At 37.8% G+C, this 20,955-nt stretch overlaps 3 protein-coding genes across 5 annotated transcripts; all 3 read left to right on the top strand.

Annotated features, from left to right (window-relative positions):
* Window positions 1-64: 64 nt before the first annotated feature.
* Window positions 65-11,871, top strand: LOC132180816 (DNA repair protein UVH3). Of its 2 annotated transcripts, XM_059593781.1 has the most exons (18): window positions 65-189; window positions 270-520; window positions 942-1,117; window positions 1,210-1,327; window positions 1,610-1,687; window positions 1,882-2,048; window positions 2,144-2,273; window positions 3,714-3,791; window positions 3,900-3,953; window positions 4,864-5,048; window positions 5,270-6,986; window positions 7,588-7,782; window positions 8,338-8,423; window positions 8,687-8,984; window positions 9,090-9,226; window positions 9,835-9,919; window positions 10,144-10,677; window positions 10,911-11,871. In XM_059593781.1, the coding sequence occupies exons 1-18, from the start codon at window positions 102-104 to the stop codon at window positions 11,610-11,612; spliced, it is 5,079 nt and encodes a 1,692-aa protein (XP_059449764.1). In that variant the 5' UTR covers window positions 65-101; the 3' UTR covers window positions 11,613-11,871. The 2 variants fall into 2 exon arrangements, with proteins under 2 accessions (XP_059449764.1, XP_059449766.1); XM_059593783.1 differs by lacking the exons at window positions 65-189; window positions 270-520; window positions 942-1,117; window positions 1,210-1,327; window positions 1,610-1,687 and having other exon boundaries at window positions 1,958-2,048; window positions 2,152-2,273.
* Window positions 11,872-12,717: 846 nt separating this feature from the next.
* On the top strand, window positions 12,718-15,623 carry LOC132182285 (WAT1-related protein At5g40230-like). 2 transcript variants are annotated; one of them, XM_059595482.1, is made up of 7 exons: window positions 12,718-12,971; window positions 13,072-13,137; window positions 13,224-13,337; window positions 14,458-14,698; window positions 14,783-14,941; window positions 15,018-15,166; window positions 15,308-15,623. In XM_059595482.1, the coding sequence occupies exons 1-7, from the start codon at window positions 12,781-12,783 to the stop codon at window positions 15,471-15,473; spliced, it is 1,086 nt and encodes a 361-aa protein (XP_059451465.1). In that variant the 5' UTR covers window positions 12,718-12,780; the 3' UTR covers window positions 15,474-15,623. The 2 variants fall into 2 exon arrangements, with proteins under 2 accessions (XP_059451465.1, XP_059451466.1); XM_059595483.1 differs by having other exon boundaries at window positions 15,038-15,166; window positions 15,308-15,395.
* Window positions 15,624-17,089: 1,466 nt separating this feature from the next.
* LOC132182283 (WAT1-related protein At5g40230-like) lies at window positions 17,090-20,060 on the top strand. Its single transcript, XM_059595481.1, has 7 exons — window positions 17,090-17,350; window positions 17,445-17,510; window positions 17,629-17,742; window positions 18,694-18,931; window positions 19,042-19,200; window positions 19,379-19,530; window positions 19,652-20,060. Exons 1-7 carry the CDS (start codon window positions 17,160-17,162, stop codon window positions 19,821-19,823), a joined length of 1,092 nt encoding a protein of 363 aa, XP_059451464.1. The 5' UTR covers window positions 17,090-17,159; the 3' UTR covers window positions 19,824-20,060.
* The last annotated feature ends 895 nt before the right edge of the window (window positions 20,061-20,955 follow it).

Genomic DNA, 20,955 nt, shown 5'->3' with positions numbered 1-20,955 from the left:
TCGTTTTTTTTTTTACGATCGTCGTCCTTTAACATGTCTTGGCGGCAATGCACCAACTGAAAAATCAGAAAAAGTTGTTCTCGTGAGCAGGGCGATTACAAATGGGAGTCCATGGTCTGTGGGAGCTACTGGCTCCGGTTGGCCGTCGCGTGTCCGTCGAAACCCTGGCCGGAAAAAAGCTCGCCATCGGTACTGCCATTCAAATCCCTAACCCTAATACTAACCCGAACGCTTCATTTCTCAACCAAAACTCCAAACTCTCTTTGCAGATGCGAGCATATGGATGGTGCAGTTCATGAAGGCGATGCGGGACGAGAAGGGCGAGATGGTACGGAATGCGCACTTGCTCGGCTTCTTCCGCCGGATCTGCAAGCTCTTGTTCCTCAGGACCAAGCCCGTCTTCGTCTTCGACGGCGCTACCCCCGCCCTCAAGCGCCGCACCGTCATCGCCCGCCGCCGACAGCGCGACAACGCGCAGGCCAAGGTCCGCAAGACCGCTGAGAAGTTGCTTCTCAATCAGGTCTGCTGGTTGTTCGAATGAATGTGTAGGAATTTTTTGTGTTAGCTCTCTTTGTATTTATGTCTTTGTTGTGAGCCCCATATGAGTGTTTGCAGTGATGAAATCTTGTAGGTTTTGGATGTAGAAGGTGAATTTTGCGTTTTGCAATGGACATTATGTGGCCGAGTGTTCTGTTTAGGAGAATTAGGGAAACAAAACTGAACTTAGTTTTATGGTCTAATTTTTATGTTGTTCTGGGTTTTTTTTTTTTTTTTTGGAAAAATAAAACATTGACTGAGCCTGAGAGTTTCATTTTTAGAATCTGAGTTGACTGAACAGAGGAAAATTCTTGGTAGTTTGGAATGAGTTACAATTTGGTGGTATATTTGATATATGGCTATTGACGTGAGTGTGTAATGTTAATTATAATTCTTCTTAACAGCTTAAGGCAATGAAGTTGAAAGAACTGGCAAAGGATATTGAGAAGCTGAAGCAGAAGCAGAAGAGTGATGCCAAGGGTGAGAAGATTCTGTCAGATCAAACTAACATGGCGGGGAATCGGTTAGAAGGGGATGCTATGATTTTAAAGAGTTCCAATCAGGAGAAGCTAGATGAAATGTAAGCTGCACACTCCATTTGCGGTTATGAGGCTATCTTTCAACTATGTGGTCTGATGGGTTTCATTGACTGTTTGAATGGGTTAATGTTAGGTTGGCGGCATCTATTCAGGCAGAGGAAAATGGGAGATTCACTAACAATGCATCAACATCTTCTGCTGCTGCTATTCCTTCTGAGGAGGATGACAATGAAGAAGAAGAGATGATACTGGTAATTTTATTCTATGTAGACTCTGAATTATTACCTTTTATCTCCGTGGTAGGTATTGCCTATCATGGTTGACAGGTTTATCATGCCAGTTCATAATTGGAAATTAATTAGGAATAGTTGGTTTACACGATGACAGGGTGGCTAACTTAACACCCATATTTGGGAAAGATCATCTCTCATTGGGTTGTGAGCTGCTGAGTCTCAGTGTTAATAATGGTCATGTTGAGTTCTTGATCTATTTGCTAAATAATTTGGGGCAACTGCATTGAATTTATTTTGCAGCTTGCAGAGGATGGTGAAGTTGATCCAGATGTATTAGCTGCTTTGCCTCAGTCAATGCAGCGCAATCTTCTTGCTCAGGTTAGTGCCCTTATATATGCAGTTATGGGTTCTTGTGAGGTCAAATGTTTTAGCTTTTCCTTCATTATGATCTTGTTTTCCTAGGATTTGAGCTCGCCCTACAGGATGATGGGAAAACTTTTTCCATCAACCTAGCCAGTGTCTCTGTTTTTATGTACAGTCTTTTTGTTTGATTCAATTCTGTTGTGTAACAGCTCAAGGGAAAGAACTTGGCGGCAGATGTTGAGAACCAGAGACAGTTGCAGAATGATGATGCTAAGGGTAAAAAGATTTTGTCAGATGAAACTGACATGCTTGGTTGTAGTTCAAAGGATGATGATCTGGTATCAAGGAATGACCTTCAGGAAAAGCTAGATGAAATGTAAGCTGCTTACAAAGTTTAGTTTACAATGGTATTTCAACTAAATGGTAAAAAAAAAAAAAAGAATTATGATTGATTCTGATGAGTAAGTTTAGGTTGGCAGCATCTATTTTGGCAGAGGAAAATGGGAGGTTAGCTAACAGTGCATCTAAATCTGTTGCTCATTTTTCTTCTGAGGAGGAGGTTGGCGAAGAATATGAAGATGAAGATGAAGAGATGATGCTGGTAAGTTTGTCCTATCTAGAGATTTGGAATTATTATCTTTTGTCATTACAGTTGATGACATACTATGTAATTGTAATAAAAATTGTTTTTTACTTATAAAAAAGTTGACGACATACTGTGCATGTTTAAGGGGGTTGTTAGGTTGAACTGGTTTAACAGGCTTCTTAGATTCCATAAGCCCATAAAAACAGTTGTATGGTAAAAAAATAGCCTCATTGACGACTTGAAATAAGTTTGAAGTTGTTTAAAATGCTATGGATGTCTGTATTGTTGGTTTCCTTTACTGGTTCAATCTTGAGAATCAAGGCTGGATTTGATTGCCAGGAAAGGGTGGAATGGGATTGGGTTCCATGTTCCCTCTATTCTCATTTCACTCTAGATACTACGGTTGGAAAGTGAGTATCCAAAATGGGAAGATCCATGGGATTTCCATATGCATCTTTGGTTGAACCAAGGAATGGGAATGGAATTCACAATAAATACCACTGTCACTGTAATCTCTTATGGCAATGGCAGTGAACAAAAATATTAGTATTTTCCTGATTTTTAGCTTGAAAAATGGCTGTTAGATGAATTTTGTATTGTCATCAGTGCTAGTTCACCACGTAAGTAGGGTTTTAGGAGGACTTAGTTGCTAGCCTTCGGCATTTTTATCATGAAGTGACTACTCTCAATACTCAAACTCATGCTTATGAGACTATTTTACCATTGCATGGGAGATAGCCTGCTATACCGGATGAATTAAGTGAAGTTCTATACTTTAATTGCTGTTAATTTTGTGAAAATCATAATAAAAGGGAGAGAGAAACTGAAGTTGGTGGTGATGATGATGGCCTGCAATGGCCTTGAAGGCAGTTGACAATGCCCAAGTAGCTACTGATGCCTAACAATGGGTGTTGTCAGGGTTGGCTGTCTCAAGGCAGATATGGGATTCCGATAGTGAGGAAGAAAGTAATCATTAGCTACAGAGAAAAGTGATGAGAGATAATGATGGATGCAGTGAGGGGCTTTGTGACTGTTGTGATGATTGTGGTGCTGATGGTTTGATTTTAGTTTCTTTTTCTCCTTCGTGAATGGGGAGGAATGGGAATGAGATTATCACACCCCCTTGGTGGGTATTGGCTTTGACCCCCAACTTTGGAGGTATTGGATACACTAGTCAATAGGTGCGGGCATGAGTTTTGCACAAACCAAACATTGGGAGGGGACTGTATATTAATAAGATACAATCACGGTATTAGCATACCTGTTACACGAACATGGCCAAGTGTTAATATGGTTTGTTTGTATTATATTGGGTAGCTCTCTCAACACCCACTTTGGGAAATAAAGGCTCTCTTTGGGGTTGTGAGGTTTAGACCTCAATGTTCATTCTCTCTTGTAAAACTTATTGGTCAGTGTTAAATATATGTTGGTTATTGCATCTAATTAATTTTGCAGCCTGCTATGAATGGTGACTTTGATCCAAATGTATTGGCTGCTTTGCCCCCATCAATGCAACTTGATCTTCTTGTTCATGTAAGTGCCCGCATATATTGTTTATTGATTTTTCTCAGCTTGGCATTTTGGGCTATTCCTATTTAACATCCTTTTTATTCTGATGTTTGTTATTGATGTCCTTCGTAGACGAGAGAAAGATTAATTGCGGAAAACAGACAAAAGTATCAGAAAGTCAAGAAGGTTGGTTCTGGAATGCCTTCATATGTATTTCTGATTGATGTTAATGTGAAGTAAATGCCAGGTTGCAAATATGGCTTGCGTATCACTAACTAAAAGATGTTGTCTGCTGCTAAAAACTGAGAGAATGTTATTCAGGTGAGAAATGATGATGGCATGGAATTGCTGGGATGAACTAATACTTAAGTACTGTAGTGGTGACATCTGTATAAAAAGTTAAGGCTAAAACTGTATGTGGAATGAAGTAATGCTCCTACTGGAATACACCAAATGACTTTTTGTGCTATGTTTCTTGGTTTAGCTGTTTGCTCCTTTAGACAGGAAATGAGATTCCAGGTGGTGAAAATGTTGATAGTGCTCAGTGTTCTGCTTTTACTATTAAAAGAAAAAAAAAGAAAAAAAGAACAGATTTAGAATGCTATATGATTGATCAATTTGGGAAAGAGTTGTAAATTCAAAAAGCATCCCATGTATACTTAAATCTAATTAGCCATGTAATAATCGGTGTTTTCATGATCAGAACTCTTCATTTACATAACATGCATGATGGTGATAATAGGCTTTTTTCAGAATTCTGGAATCAAAGTAAGTGGGTAGTAGGTTTACATGTAGGGTTCCAGGGTTTTTGAGTACAGATTGATATCACATGTGACTGTACACTGCTCACTTCATTAGTAGGTTATTAGTTATGGAAAACGTATGATATATATTGGCAATTTATGCTATAGAATTTCTATATGGAATGTTTTCCAGGATTTGGGTATTTGTTTGGCATTCTCTCCCTATAATCTCAAGGGATCTATCATTATTGCTGGCATATCCCTATTGATGAGGTTCCTTAGTTTCAATTTTGCACTTTTGTTTGAACCCTATGGATTCCATGTTTTTACTAGTTCTTTTCATGCACATTTAGGATCCTGCAAAGTTCTCTGAGCTGCAAATACAAGCTTATCTTAAAACTGTTGCTTTCCGTCGAGAGATAAATGAAGTGCAGAAATCTGCTGCAGGGAGGGGGGTAGGAGGTGTACAGACTTCTCGGATAGCCTCCGAAGCGAACAGAGAATTTATCTTCTCATCATCATTTACTGGTGATAAACAGTGAGTGATTGTATTTTAAATGTTTAGTATGTTAATTATGCATGCTAAACAGCCCATGTCTACTTACAATTGAATGCGTATTTACCGTTTGCTTTTTAGTAAGGCTGCTTTTTTATTTTTTTTTCAAAAGGTTCCCCCAGGCAGGAGGGGGGGGGAAGGTTTCTTTTTCATTCATAGATTAATTACTTTTGTTCATCTACAACATTCTCAAAATATGTCAGAGCACTTACATCTGCCAAAGCACAGAGAAATGGAGATAAGTCACAAGAGACACACGGAGAGCATCCTTCTCAAGAATCTATCAATGGTGTTGCATCTACCAGTAAGTCCAATACCATGACTGGTTCAGACCTGGATGAATCTAGAAGGGTTTTTGATGACAATATTGAGACATATATGGATGAGAGGGGGCGTGTTCGAGTCAGCAGAGTGAGAGCTATGGGGATCCGTATGACACGTGATATACAAAGAAATTTGGATTTGATGAAAGAGATTGAGCAGGAGAGCACAAGTGCGAAGAACATTGCAAATACTCAAACCATGCTTGACAGAAATGAAATTAGTGTCCCGACAAGATTTCCCAGTAAAGACCAGTCTGTAGAAGCTTCACACGATGATAATAGTGAATCTGTTAACTTGAATGAGAGAAATGAGGAGGCCATGTTAAAAAATGACACTTCCATGGAGATATCCTTTGAAGATGACGAGAAGAACAAGTGTTTTGATGGTGATGACGATCTATTTGCTCATTTAGTAGCAGGGAATCCAATAAAAATCTCTTCTGCTGAAAATGCCTTATCAAGGAAGCAGGAAGGAATCATCAAAGAGAAAGGCAATAGTCTCTCTAGTGATGGAGGAGCTGAAACTAAGCCCTCTCTTGAGGAAGGTAACACGAGTGATGTGGAATGGGAGGAAGGAGTTTGTGACTTCCATAAAAGCACCTCCTCGTGCCAAGCAGAATCAGGGAGAACAGTTTCTAAAGGTCATATGGAAGAAGAGACTGATTTGCAGGAAGCAATTCGGAGAAGTCTCGAGCATGTAGGGAATAAGGAATCTAATCTTGAACTAGCTCAAGATGATAAGAATTATGGAGAAAAGGTTCATAAAGATATTGGAATCTTTGATCAGAAAAATACTATAGGTGGGGAACTTTTGCCAGGGAAGAATGGTACTCCAGAAAATGAGTCGTTTTGTGAAATTGTGGATGGAGTTGAAAGACCAGATAGTGTGGCTGGAGTAACTGTGTTACAAACCAGTGATTCGCCTGGGAGGCAGTTGATGTCATCTGTAGCATGTAATTCTGATAATATGCGGGTGTTGATAACTAAGCCACATGAAAAATACCCAGGGTCTTGTTCTGGACAATCAATGCAAGATGCAAGTGAAAGTGGGAGTTTGGACAGAGAGATGCCATGTGCAGAATCTGTAACTCCTTTGGAAAATAAGGAGGTCCAGGTGATTACAGAACATCTATTGGATACCTTTAGAGCGGGTTCTGGCTTATCTAGCTCTCCTAACCATGGATCAGAGGGTAGTTCTCGTGTTTCTGATACCATATCTGGTGCCAATACCAATGACATTCAGATTGCTGATAAGACCAATGTTACTAAAGCTGCACCCGTGCATCTTTTTCCTGACATGATTAACCCCAACTTTCCTGTAATGAAGTTATCCACAAAAGACTTGACAGATGACCTTGATTTTCAGCCGAAGTTGGCTGCTGAAGAAATAATTGACAATAGTATTGAGGAAAGGGAGCACAACAAGGACAATTCTCCCTTTGAGGGAAATGAAAATCTGCATGTCGAAGTCACAGAGGGTAATTTAGATGAGGAAATGCTAATTCTCGATCAAGAATATTTGAATCTAGGAGATGAACAGAGAAAGCATGAGCGTAATGCAGAATCTGTCAGCAGCGAGATGTTTGCAGAATGCCAGGTGCGTGGCTCAGATTTTGTAATGCTTGAGGCTTGAATAGTATTTGTGGTTATGATTAACTGATTGGTTGGACTGCCTTGATTTGCTATCTTTTGCAGTGCCTTTCATGTTTTGTGCTTTTACCCACATTATCACTCTGTCAACATCTGCTATTCACTGATCTCTTAATAACTAAACAATAATGGGAGGCCCAATTCCAGTAGTAAAAAAACGTCATTGACAGCATACAGCTCATAAAAGGCTTTGAATTCATTTTTGATATTTTGAAGTGTAAGTTCACTTTCCATATAAGGATGCCTATTATGACTACTCTATAATGTGTATCGATTCTTTGATGTGGTTGAATTGAAGAAGGTGGATTTTGTTGCACTTGATGCATCTATTAGATTTTTGACTTCTTGAAATGAATTTGAAAGCTATAAATAATGACATTTTCTTTCCATCACCTGTGAATATTGTATGTGTTACTTGTCAAATGCATACTTTGTTAGGTGGTTGATTTTGAGTATTTTGTTTTCTCTTTCTGTATGATCTCTTTTTCAGTAAGTTACGGTCTTTCCTGCAGAAAGATAAATCTGTTATAATTTTGATGAATCTACAGGAACTACTTCAAATGTTTGGATTGCCTTATATTATTGCACCAATGGAAGCAGAAGCTCAATGCGCTTATATGGAACTTGCAAACCTTGTTGATGGTGTTGTGACTGATGACTCTGATGTGTTTTTGTTTGGGGCTAGAAGTGTTTACAAGAATATATTTGATGACCGAAAATATGTTGAGACATACCTCATGAAGGTCTGAATTTGGTCGAGCTGCATGTCTGTTCTTCCTGTTATATTTATTGTCCCAAATATATCTATTCATATTGAAAAGTTATAAATGTTTTTTTAACTTTTTAAATTTGTAATCTTATCTTCTTCTTTTTTGTCCTTTCTCCAGTTTTCTTTGTGAAGCTTTCTCAGGCAAGAGTTAAAGAAAACCTAAATAATTACCATCTCCTTATCTGTTTTTTTTTTTTTTTTGGGTTGAGAAAATCATTTCTGCTCTTATGGTACTTCTTTTTATTTAATTGTTTTGATTTTTTTTTTTTTTTTTTTCATTTGCCTTTGTGAGAAGCATATATCAAGTATCTTTTGAGTTCTTTTTCTTCAACTGGAGTGTACAGCACCTTTGATATTAACTTGGGGTTCTTTATTTCCTGTTCCCACTTTCCCTTCTCAATAGTCCATTCAGTTACTCAGGGTCCTTGTATTTTCCATTTCCCCCTTCTTTTTTTCTTCTTTTTTTTAGAATAATTAAATTATGCAGTGAAATTTGCTTGTATCTATTGCTCATGCATTTTGTTATCAGGACATTGAGAAGGAGCTTGGCCTGACAAGAGAAAAATTAGTTCGGATGACATTGCTTCTTGGAAGTGATTATACTGAAGGTGTTAGGTAAGTAAGAGCTGCTGGCCTGATTACCTCAGCTATTAGGAACTTTTACTAGTGATTGCACCTCTAAAGTCAGGTCTTGCCACAGATACATCTGATTTTTCTATGCTGCATATAATTTGTTTTGTGATTTTACTCATTATTGTGATCTCATGCTATTGTTTCTTGTCATTTATGATAGTAGAAATTAAATTACTTATTTGCATTTATAAGGTTGCTGAATTTGGTTGCTAGCTTAAGACATTAATGGTTGTATTTTAATGTAGTGGGATTGGCATTGTCAACGCTATTGAGGTTGTAAATGCATTTCCTGAGGAAGATGGCCTCTCTAAATTCCGGGAGTGGATTGAGTCACCAGATCCCACCATCCTTAAAAAGTTTGATGCAGAAACAGGATCGAGTGCGAAAAAAAGGGGACCAAAAGTTGGTGACAAAGGTTTGAATTGCTCAAAAAGTAACACAGAAGAAGTCTCTGCATCTGACCTAAACATGTCCCAAGCTCAAGAGCAGCAGCAGTCTGCAACTTACATGCAGGACATAAAGCAGATTTTTATGGATAAGCATGTAATTGTCATGTCCTCTACCATCTTCTTATTATTATATATGGAAGAATCACTTTGGGTTGCTCTGTCATTTTGAATGTTATTATTTATTTTCTCCCTTTAACAGAGAAATGTGAGCAAGAACTGGCATATTCCTTCTTCTTTTCCAAGTGAAGTGGTTATCTCTGCTTACTTTTCTCCCCAAGTTGACAAGTCAACTGAGCCATTTACATGGGGAAAGCCAGATCATTTTGTTCTTCGCAAGTGAGTTGTTTCTTGAAATTTAACTTCTAGGTTTGAATTCAAGCTTGTCGTGAGATGATGATCATTCTCACTTTTAAGCTCAGAAAAAATATGAGCACTTGACCATGATTTTAGAGGTTTCCAGCTAGGGTCACCGTTTACAATCTGTTCTCATAAATTGAAGATGTCTGTCTTGCTGTTAAAGTTTTCTGCTAATATACTAGTCTGAAGGGGAAATCATATATAGTCCATGGAAGTGATCAAAATTTGTAGACAGGCTTTGACATTCCTGGTGAAACCTTGAGTTATCTTTCTGGTGTTGGACTGGTTTCCTCTTGGAGTATGTTCAGTTTGTAGAGTATGGGTTCAGGTGTGATTTCTTTATAAAAAACTTTGTGATAGCCCATGCCCACTATTCCTAGTATATGGTTTCTAGATGCACCCCATTATATCATGGCTAGATCATATAGTCCACTGCAAATGATTTATTCCTGCCAAGGGCAGAACACAAGCCTCCACTGCCAACAATGCACCCAAATTTCTGACATTATCACGTGCTTTCACTTTTGACAAATTGAGTTTTGAAGTACATGATGATTTCTGATTTTTTATTTTTATTTTTTATACAGATTGTGTTGGGAAAGGTTTGGGTGGGCTACCCAGAAGGCGGATGAGTTGCTAGTACCTGTTCTGAAGGAGTACAACAAACACGAGGTCAGGCGCTTATGCACTTCCTCTCTTCTCTTACCCTTTCACATGCGTGCACACACACACAGGCAGTCTCATCTCTACCATGACCTAATTTTAAATCAAAATTATTTGGTGCATATAACCTGAGCAACCTTTATTTAGTTGGCTATCAAACATCCTGGGTTATGATTTCAATCCTTTTTCTCATCTTGAAAAATAATTCTGATAACATCTGTTTTTTGATGAAGACTCAATTGCGGTTGGAAGCGTTTTACACTTTCAATGAACGATTTGCGAAAATTCGTAGTAAGAGAATTAATAAAGCCGTTAAAGGAATCACTGGAAACCAAACCTCGGAGTTGATGGATGATCCCTTGCAAGAGGTTTCCAAAAGTAGAAAGAAAAGAAGAGTAAGCCCAGTTGATAACAAGTCAGAGAAACCGTCAAAGAAACTAGATCAGAGTGATGTTCAGAACCAAAGTAACTATGTGGACAAATCAACACTTAAGCATTCAAGGAAAAGGAGGAATACTGGAGAGCCTGTTCCATCTACAGAGATGAGTACAGAATCACCTATGGAGGCACAAGGCAGGCGAAGTCACAGCAGAGCATCACGTGGGAATGGAAGAAGCAGAGGAAGAGGGAGAGGCAAGGGAATAGGAAGAGGAAGGGGAAAAAGAAGTTCTGGTTCTGAGCCATGTGAAAGCAGTAGTGGTGACAGTGATGATGACGAGCGAGAAGTTCTTGTGGAGAAGTTAGAAGGGCCAGACGAAGTGCGAAGGGTAAGCTACAATCTTTTCTGTGCTCTTTTAATAATACAAGGAAGTATCATCATCGTGGAATTATGTGGCACCAAGCCTTTTTTTCGATTCCACGCTGTGCTTTACCATTCAATTTAGATTGATATCTGACATGTTAGTGCGATTGAAGAGAATAATTTGTTTGTCTTTTCTTTCTCGCCCTTACCCAACTTCAATGATTCATCTCTGTTTATTGTCCTACTTCTATCTTTCAGTCAATGCGAGTTCGGAAGCCTGTAAATTACACTGTGAATCACTTTGAAGCTGACGATGTGGACAAATCATCAGACCAAAGCAATAAAGAATGCTCGGATGAAGAGGCAGTAGAGCAAGATATATCTTCGGCCCGGGTTGTATGCGGAGATGCAGCTGCTGGTCATAATGCAGGACAACCTGCGTTTGAGGAGTGCTTGCATGGAGACTCTCTTGAAATGGGAGATGGCTTATGCACTGACAAATGTGAAATCAGTCAACCAGATGCGACCCAGTGTGGCGATCCATCTTTTGAGGCCGAGTTTTCTAAGGATTACCTCAACATGGGAGGTGGGTTTTGCTTGGATGAAGGTGAGCCAGAAAATGACACAGATGGAGCTCATGGCCTGGCTTCAGCTACTGCCTCAGGAAATGCTGACCTATCCCATCGCCCTGGTTTCGTGGATGAAGCTGATGATATTGATAATGGTTCAGTTCATTCTAACTTGGTCCCCAAAGGTGCCTTGAATGGACTTCAAGATAGAGGGAAGATGGACGCAGATGATACCGCTTCGAATGTGGACCATCTAAATGCCTTAAGTAATGATGGTAATTCAAAGGGGTGGGGGTCCTTGCAGGAGAATACTAGAGATGATACTGGAAAGACATCTGTAGGAGGTCTGAGCGCTATGCCTTTTCTGAGAAGAAAGCGGAGGAAGAGCTGAAACCTGTCTATTCTGGATGTCATATCATTTTTGTTCATTCTTTTTTGGTGTATATATATATCATAAGTTGCCATCTCCCTCTCCCTCTCTCCTTTTGTCTTTTTAGCATTTTCATTTAAGAACTTATCAGAAATGCAGTTAAAGTGAGGGCCAAATTTAAGCTTAGTTTTGTACTAGTGTAGCATTATTACTTTGGAAGAAACAGATGAAGTTAAAAATGTAATAATACGAGAATGTTGAATGGTTTTTGGTGTGGATCTGATCATCATTTGTGTAATACAGTAGCTGGCGTCATTTGATGTGACCCAATTTTTGGCTTGTCAATGGACTTGCAATTGTAAAACACAAATCAAGTCGAGGAGCAAATAATCAACACATCTCTATCAATTTGATTTGCATATCTGCAATTCTTGCCAGCAATCTCTAAATTTTTGTCAGTTTCTTATACAACCTGTACTAAAAATTTTGGCTCATAGCTCCACAGTCCTAAGTCCCAGAAATGTTAAAAGAAGTTTTTTCTAAATTGGGTTGGATTGTTTAGCTTAAAAAAGAATTAAAATAAAAATGAACCGACACCTCCTTATATGTGTATTTTTAATATGATTAACAGAGCATGTATGTTTTTCACATTGAGTAATGCTACATACTCAATTTTTATCTCACTCTTATACAATTGGGATGATGTAATAGTATTTATAAATCATTGGATCAATTTTTATTAAAAAAATGAAAAATCTAAGGATTGATGATCACTATTATATTAGCCAAGTCGTATGAAATGAAATGAAAGTTGAATATTTATAATTACTATTTCACGTGCATTCATTTTAATAAATGGGGTCGTCCTTCGAACCCAATTTAAAAGAAAATTTGTTGGTGAAGCAATCAAATTCCATGTAAAATTTTATTCGGGGTTGATGGTCATACTTCAAAAATTCAACAAAATGATTCTGACCAACCGGTTTTTGGTAGTTACCAGTCAATTTTAGTTGCCCACTTCCATTTTTTGTCATCAAAAGTAAAACAATGACGTCACTTCAGCGACTTTTTTTTTTTTAATTTCCTTAACTTCACGTTAATGACTTAATGGAGGGAGCTGCAAAGGTATAATATAAATCATTGAGGGAGGGAGAGAAGGAGAGCGAGCGAGAGAGAGAGACACAGAGAGATGTCCCGGAACTACTTTTACAAGGATGTTCTGCCATTTTCAGCCATGGTTACCGTGGAGTGCACAAATGTTGTCTTAAACATCTTGTTCAAAGCAGCCACTATGAAGGGGATGAGTAACTACGCCTTCAATGCTTACTCTTATGCCGTCTCCACTCTTGTTCTTCTCCCCTTCGCCTTCATCTTTACAGGGTCTCTCTCTTAGTTAATTAAACCCGATTCTCCTAATTAAAAGATTCTTCATTAACCCAACGAGAAGCACATGGTCTGAAATCTTTTTTTTTTTTTGCAGAACGACTGGGCTTCCTCCATTGAAGCAGTCTTTCCTGTACAGAATTTTTCTCCTCGGAGTTCTTGGGTAAGAAAATAATACCCCAACAAGCTATTCTGGTATATTTATTTTGTGGGTTGGAGAATTTATGCTGATTATCTGTGAGAGGGCAGGTCTGTAGGTACGATTTGTGGGTACAAAGGTATAGAATACAGCTCTGCCACTCTTGCTTCAGCCATGAGCAACCTCACACCAGCTTTTACTTTTGTGCTTGCCGTCATTTTCAGGTTTCCTTCTTTCTCTCTGAATTTTCCCTGGAGTTTCTGTTTATTATATTGTTGCTTTTGTTTTATGCAATGTGTCTCTTAGCTTTGGCCATGTGATTAGTGGAGAGGAATTGTTAACCCACCGGCTATTTCAATGGTTATTAAGGACTAAATCTTCTGCTTATGAAAGTCATTAGGAGGAGTTCATTATTTGTTTTTGTTTTTTTTTTGCATGTTGTTGCCAGGAATCATTTGATTAGTTATTATAAAGATGCATTCCACTGAATGGTCTTTAAGCAATGTGATGGGCCATCCATGATTAGATTTGTATCTCTTTGTTTTAAAGCTATAAAACAAAGACATTGTACCCCAACCCCACTGTCGATTTACATACACACTTTATGAAAAAAGCAATTTGATCCAAACTAACAATTTAAAAAATCAATTACCATACTTATAATCAACACAATCTAAGCAAGCATAAAACAGAATCGACACAAGGATTTTAGTGACAAAGTGAACTTTTGAAGAACTCTTCAAAAGAAAACCACTCCTAGGGTAGCCAATCCCAGGATTTTTTTCACTATAAAAGAATTAATTGTTACAATCAGTCTATACTTACAAAAGTTTTGTAGTCTAGACACAGACTTGCAAACCCAATAAATGACTTGTTTGTCTCTCGCTGCAACAGCTCCAAAACTTTGGCCTTCTTTTATAGAATTTCCTCCTCAGGCAAACTCCAGTGGTAATCTACCAAATTGGTAGAGGCTGAAAGTTTTCTATGGTTTGAAATTGACAGGGAGAGGTTTTGTATTTCAATTTAGGCCTATGAAGTTTAGAGTTCTCTCCATGGTCAGAGAACAATTACATCCCTCTCTCTCATAGAAGATTGTGCAAAGCATGGCTTATATGGATTGTCATTGATCATTACACAATTATTATGGATTGTCAAACATGGCCAAGTATGGATTTGTCATTGATCATTGCACAATTATTATTTCAAACTGTAAGTCCTTGTAGTCAGTTCTTTAATCACCAACTTCAATTTGTTAAATGCATTTCTTATTGGTTACTGTCATCACTCATCAGAACTTTCTATTTTCTCTCCTTTTAACCTTATATATCTGGGTGCTTCAAAAAGGATGGAAAAGCTAGCTTTGAGAAGCTCAAATACTCGGGCTAAAATCATGGGCACCGTAATATCAATATCAGGTGCACTGGTAATTGTTCTGTATGAGGGCCCTAAAATCATATCAACCTCTTCTCAACCACCATCCCTTTCACATCATTTTCCTTTGGGCTCATCACAAACAAATAGGGTCATAGGTGGCCTTCTACTTGCTGTTGAGTACCTTCTATTTTCAATGTGGTACATTGTTCAGGTACTTTCCTAGGTGAATTCTCATTTCAAATACAACTCAAAAGAATTCAAAAGCACTAATTTTGATTTTTATGGCATTTTACAGACTCAAGTTATGAAAATATATCCATCGGAGATAGTTGTGGTCTTCTTGTGCGTATTGTGTGGGACTGTTATATCTGCACCACTATGTCTAATTGCAGAAACAAACTTGAGCGCTTGGAGACTAAAGCCTGATATAGCATTAGTTGCCATTGTATACTCGGTAAGAAACTAATGGACTTCCTTGCCAAGCCAGGCTATATTGGTAATGTCTTACCGGACAAATTCTCTCTGAGCAGGGATTTGCTTCATCTTTCAGCACTGTTGTCCACACTTGGGCCCTGCACTTGAAGGGGCCTGTGTATATATCAATCTTCAAGCCATTGTCAATTGCCATTGCAGCTTCTATGGGTGTCATATTCCTTGGTGATGCTCTATATCTTGGGAGGTATAGAGTTCTCTCTCTCTCTCTCTCTTGGGAGTTGAGCATTTCAATCAATTCAAAGAAGCAACTACTATTTGCTATAACTTGTGTATATCTCTTCGTAGTTCACTTGGTTTTTTTTTTTTTTTCTTCCTGATTTTGCAGTGTTGTTGGGGCAGTAATAATATCAATTGGGTTTTATGCTGCTATATGGGGAATAGCAAAAGAAGAAGAAGAAGAAATGAGTGAGGATTGTGGCTTTGGTAGCTTGGAACCCTCATCAACTGATAAGACCCCTTTGTTGCAAAGATGTAAAGTTGAAGGTATGTAGAATAGATGTAGAATAGATGTATCATGTATGTAGATGAGTGCTAGCTGGTGAAACATTGTTCAGCACCTACTTGTAATTCTAATACCTCAAGTGTAATTTTAACTACAGAACAAAGCATAAGTTCAAAGCAAGGCATACGTTTTTGTAAGATATCTGTGTCTCTATGGCCAAAGCTTTTGCCACCAATCAATCATTCTTTTGCTTTCTTCAGAAAAGGATAAAATTAATTAAGGAGTTGCTTCTTTGGCAGCCTTTCTTTGTAAACCACTGTTTGCCTAAGCGATGAAAGGAGCTCAAGTTAGCTATAGAGAGAGAGATGAATTGACAAGAGCAATGCTATTCAACAGAATATCAGAACTGAGTGAAAAAAACAAATTGGGAGCGCTTAATTGCTTGGAGATTGGAAAAAAAAACAATATGGAATTAATTTTGGGTTAAATTGCTTTAGTTGATCCCTCAATTGACAACTATTTTTTATAAAGCCCTACAAGCTGACAGTTGTGACACTTCAGTCCATCAAACTACCATTTTATTGCATTTAAGCCACTACGTTAGTGGTTGTTGTCTACTTGGATGGAAAAGTGGCCACTTGCCACTTTTTTTATCAGCTTTCCTATAATACCCTTTATTTTTTTAAAAACCAAAATAATAAAATAAACTTTAAAAAACTTTTTTTTTTTTTTTTTGGGGGTTATCTGCAACTTGTCCTTTCTCTTAAAGGAATCGGTTCTCTTGACATACAATGGGAAGAATTCCAAAGAGGATTTGTTTGTTTAACATGGCAACTTGGAGGGTAGGATTACAGGGGGTGGCCGCGATTGCTATCATGCTAAATTTGAAAGCACCTGGCATGGTGCTGCTGATTTGGCCTTCTGTTCCTCCCAGAATCACCAGTGTAAAACCTGAGTAATGCAGGGGAACCAGGAAATTTATTTAGACAGAGACAGAAGAGTATGGCCATCTTTACGCGCGCACATGCAAATACACAAAGACAAACAACTTATTTGTATGCTTGCGATTAGAGAGACGTAGAGAGCTTGAAAGCTTCTGTTTCGAGTATTATGTGTTGTGGCTGTCAACATGTACCTTTTGGTTTTGGATGACTGCCTTTTGTGAGAGAAGAGTCCAATTTTGATTATTCAATGGTCGAAGTGGACATATGTTATGCACGTGGATTGTCTTGGTAGCCATTTGTTCCTTGAGCTATCAAAGTTTTTCTCAATCAGAAATACAACAACATTGCCTCCTGATCTAGAACTACCTTTTTCCAATGACATTTTCTTAATCCTAGACTTTTAGAATTGAATTTCCTTAATCCTTGTCAGACTAGAGCAGGTAGAGAACTCTTGAAACTAAAGACAAATGAGTTGGCACCAACCACCAGCTCTGTTGACTTTTTCCCAACTATCCAACACAAAATAAGATTGAGATATGGTCTTTGGTATTAAAAATAATTTTATTATAAAAAACAAGGTCACAGAAGCAGTCAAACAATAGTATTTAAGGTAACATCTGAAGCACAATTGACAATAAAAATAATAATAATAATAATAATAAAAAGAAAGAAGCAAACAAATGAAAGTTACTTAGTCCGTCCCTCCACTGTCAAAATGATGTTGCATAGTGATGCTGCTCAGAAGCAATAGAAAGCACTAAGAAAAAGAGAGAGACAGAGACAGAGAAAGAATGGCACAGAGCTACTTTTACAGGGAAGTTCTGCCATTTTCAGCCATGGTAGGAGTAGAGTGCTCCGGCATGGGATTATACACCTTATTCAAAGCAGCCACTTTGAAAGGTTTGAGCTACTACGTCTTTGTTGCCTATTCCTACGCAATAGCTACTTTTGTTCTTCTCCCTTTGCCCTTCATCTTTCGTCGGTATGTTTCTTAACTTTCCATCCAATATCATAGCTTCCCTCTAAGAATATAACATTGAAAATATGGTAAAATGCTACTTAATTGGTACCTGCAGAACAGCAGGGCTTCCTACATTCAAGTTGTCTCTCCTCTACAAAATTTTCCTACTTGGAGTGCTTGGGTACGAAATTACCACCCAAATTACAAGCTTTCCAAGTTTGATTTTTGTCATTAATTTGGAGATAATAAGAACAGGATGTTGATGTTTTTATCTTCCTTAATTATGTTTGGGAGAGCAGGGTTTTAAGTCAGTTATGTGGCTACAAAGGTATAGAGTACAGTTCACCAACTCTTGCTTCCGCCATCAGCAACCTGTCACCGGCTTTTACCTTCATACTTGCCGTCATTTTCAGGTTTTTCATCTTCTTAATTATCATATGTCTATGTCATTTACATCTCAATTAGATTAAATATTCAATAAAACATCGGTTGGTCTGCAATGATTGTAAACGACAAATACCATTGCTTATGAAAATCACTTTTACTATAATAATGTTTCCATTTATTCATGCTGCATTTGTTTTTTTCTGTTTGGAAAGATATGTTTGTCACGAGGAATTCATTTGATTGGTTAGCTACTATGAGCATTCCATAAAAAACTATTTGGGCAATGTCATGGCACTGGATGATTAAATATCTGATATGGGTACAAAAATTACAAAATGGAGGTGGTTTTATAAAGATAAAGTAAGAAGCTATACTTTTCATGCATGGTCCTTTCTTGGTGTATTATTGAGACTTTATTTGTATATTTTTAGCTTTGTATATTCCCTTAACTACTATATGTTTTTTTTGGCCATTTGGGGTGACTCGACCCTCTCTCGCGATTGAACGAAGTGCAATCTAATTGCAATTGAACCCTTTATAGATTTTGAATGTGAACTGTTGCACCACTTTGATCGAACAAACTGCAACCGAACCTCATAGGGTTTTGTACTAGACTAATTACACTGGCTCGATGGATTAGATTGCGATCAAAGTCTTTCAAATCTTCAATTCCAGCATTCTCTTGACATGCATTTTATACCGACTCAACCCTAGACGAAAATCTACAATTTAACCTGTTTTGTCACTGAATTTGCCAACACTAAAACCTAAGAAATACAAATAATTCCCTCTATATATTGTACCTTAAGAAAAAGAAAGACATAATGATAGTGCCTATTTCATTGCTCTTTACGTCCATGAAGTCATCTTTTTAATCATTGATTGTGTTGAAAAAAACTATAATTGATACTTGATACCTCACCAAATTTTCTTCTTTAATTTCTCTCCTTTTGACCTTTATGGGGTGCATCAAAAAGGATGGAAAAAGTAGCTTTGAGAAGCTCAATCACTCAGGCTAAAATCATGGGCACCATAGTATCAATATCAGGTGCATTGGTGGTAGTTCTCTACAAGGGCCCTACACTCATATCAGCTTCATCTGAATCACCATCCCCTTCAGTTCATTCTCCTCTGGGATCACAAACGAATTGGATCATAGGTGGCCTTTTAATTGCTGTTGAGTACCTTCTGATTTCTATCTGGTACATTGTTCAGGTATTTTGCAAGGGAATTCTTTGAATTCTCAGTGTCATATACATTTTGATTTGGCAAACTTAATGAGATAAAATTGAAAAAGCTAAATGTGATTCTTTGGCACTTTACAGACGCAGGTTATGAAAATATATCCAGCAGAGCTAACTGTGGTCTTCTTATACAACTTGTGTGCCACAATTATATCTGCACCAGTATGTTTATTAGCAGAAGCAAACCTAAGTTCATGGAGACTAAGGCCTGATATAACCCTTGTCGCCATTATATACTCTGTAAGTGTTAAGGAGATTGGTACTTGGGGAGTCTTTTAGGCATGAGCCAATAATATAGCATGTTGAGACACGTCATACTTATATCATCTTCTTTTCTAAGTGGGTCTCAAACCTCTCTACACTCGCACGTGTATATTCAATGGTAAAAAATGTTTATTAATTCTCTCCGATCGATCAGGGATTCACTGGTTCATGCTTAAGCGCTGTTGTTCACACATGGGGCTTGCACTTGAAGGGGCCTGTGTATATATCAATCTTCAAGCCATTGTCAATTGTCATTGCAGCTGCTATGGGTGTCATATTCCTTGGTGATGCTCTCTATCTTGGGAGGTATATAACTCTCTCTCTCTCTCTCTCTCTCTCTCTCTCTCCAGCAACTACTTGTGTTAGTTCCCTTGTATTTAACTTTCTCCAGATTCATCTTCCTTCTTTTCTTCCTCTTATGTTGCAGTGTTGTTGGAGCAACAATACTATCACTTGGGTTTTATGCTGTGATATGGGCAAAAGCAAAAGAAGAAGAATCGAGCGAGGAGTGCTTTGGTACATTGGGATCTTCATTTGCTGGAAAGACCCCTTTGTTGAAAAGCAACAAAGTCAAAGGTATGCAGGCGAATGCTAGCTGAAGTCCTTCATTCTATTGCTTCTGATTGTCTTCTAAAAGGATACTATTACAAGTGTAAGTACGAGTGTCAAATCCAACATAAAAAAAAGACCAGAAAAAGTGGGCTACTTCATATACGTAGTGGAGCACAAACCCATCTGATTTTGGTTTTTTTTTTTTTTTTTTTTATTGAAGAGGTATCTCAATAAATATATGAGACAAATGTAATGTTCGGGTAATACAGTTCTTGCTATAATTCTTTACAAATTAATGTAACAATCCATGTGATATTGCTATGTTAGTCATAGTCAAATTTAATTGTTCGATGATTAATGTGGTAAATACACATAAACTTACAAATTGGTGTAGGACATCTTATAATTAAATCCCTACAGTTAGGCTAATTTAATCTTCATCAAATCTTTAACTTTAGAGTCATTCAAATATACTCTAACATCCTTCCTCAAACTCAAGGTGTAAGATCTTGAAAACTTTGAGTTTGATTGATTTTTTTTTTTTTTTCTCAGAGGCGGTCGGCAACACTTTAAATAACAATACAAAATAAGGCTATCTATGGGCTAAAAGAGAGCCAACTTTGGGCTAAAAAGAGAGCCAACTGTGGGCTGAAATGGGGCCAAAGGCCGAAGAAAAATGAGCCAACTATGGGCCAGAAATAAAAGCCAACTAAGCTGAAATAGGCCTAGGTGTTAAACAATACTACAAAGGCTGAAGATATTGGGCCAACAAATGGCCAAATATCGATCAAGGTCAACAAATGACAACAATAGACCTTTGCTGGCCTATTTCGATTTTTTTTTTTCTCGGTTTCAATTTTTTTTTTCTTTTTTATTTTTTTTTTCAATTTGTTCTCCGTGGAATGACATCGCATTCCCAAAACAAAGTATAAAGACAACCTAAAAAATCAAAGCACTGTTGTCGTAGTCTCTCTTGATGATCTTCCTTACTTTGGCTTTGGAAAACTTTATCGACAATCTCTCCTTGCTTGTGGCTTGTTTGGGTGTTCTTCAAACGGATGAAGTTTCTGAAGCAAGGAACATATGAGTGGCTCAGACATAGACGGCCGAATTTGCTTCTTCTGCACACACATAGTGGACATCTCTAGATTGCTTCGGCCACTTATGCACAATAAAGGT

Source organism: Corylus avellana, chromosome ca5 (genome assembly GCF_901000735.1).
Source record: "Corylus avellana chromosome ca5, CavTom2PMs-1.0".
In the NCBI taxonomy this organism is placed as follows: Eukaryota; Viridiplantae; Streptophyta; class Magnoliopsida; order Fagales; family Betulaceae; genus Corylus; species Corylus avellana.
Note: the sequence above shows the minus strand (reverse complement) of the source record. Positions and strands in the feature narration are given on the sequence as shown.

Bases quoted from the DNA above. Each gene is read 5' to 3' on its own strand.
- LOC132182283 (XM_059595481.1), top strand. From the start codon at position 17,160: ATGGCACAGAGCTACTTTTACAGGGAAGTTCTGCCATTTTCAGCCATG. The intron at 18,932-19,041 runs GTATTTTGCAAG...GGCACTTTACAG, and splicing joins CTATCTGGTACATTGTTCAG to ACGCAGGTTATGAAAATATA. The intron at 19,201-19,378 runs GTAAGTGTTAAG...CCGATCGATCAG, and splicing joins TTGTCGCCATTATATACTCT to GGATTCACTGGTTCATGCTT.
- LOC132182285 (XM_059595482.1), top strand. From the start codon at position 12,781: ATGTCCCGGAACTACTTTTACAAGGATGTTCTGCCATTTTCAGCCATG. The intron at 14,699-14,782 runs GTACTTTCCTAG...GGCATTTTACAG, and splicing joins CAATGTGGTACATTGTTCAG to ACTCAAGTTATGAAAATATA. The intron at 15,167-15,307 runs GTATAGAGTTCT...CTGATTTTGCAG, and splicing joins GATGCTCTATATCTTGGGAG to TGTTGTTGGGGCAGTAATAA.
- LOC132180816 (XM_059593781.1), top strand. From the start codon at position 102: ATGGGAGTCCATGGTCTGTGGGAGCTACTGGCTCCGGTTGGCCGTCGC. The intron at 8,985-9,089 runs GTAATTGTCATG...TCCCTTTAACAG, and splicing joins AGATTTTTATGGATAAGCAT to AGAAATGTGAGCAAGAACTG. The intron at 9,920-10,143 runs GTCAGGCGCTTA...TTTTTGATGAAG, and splicing joins AGGAGTACAACAAACACGAG to ACTCAATTGCGGTTGGAAGC.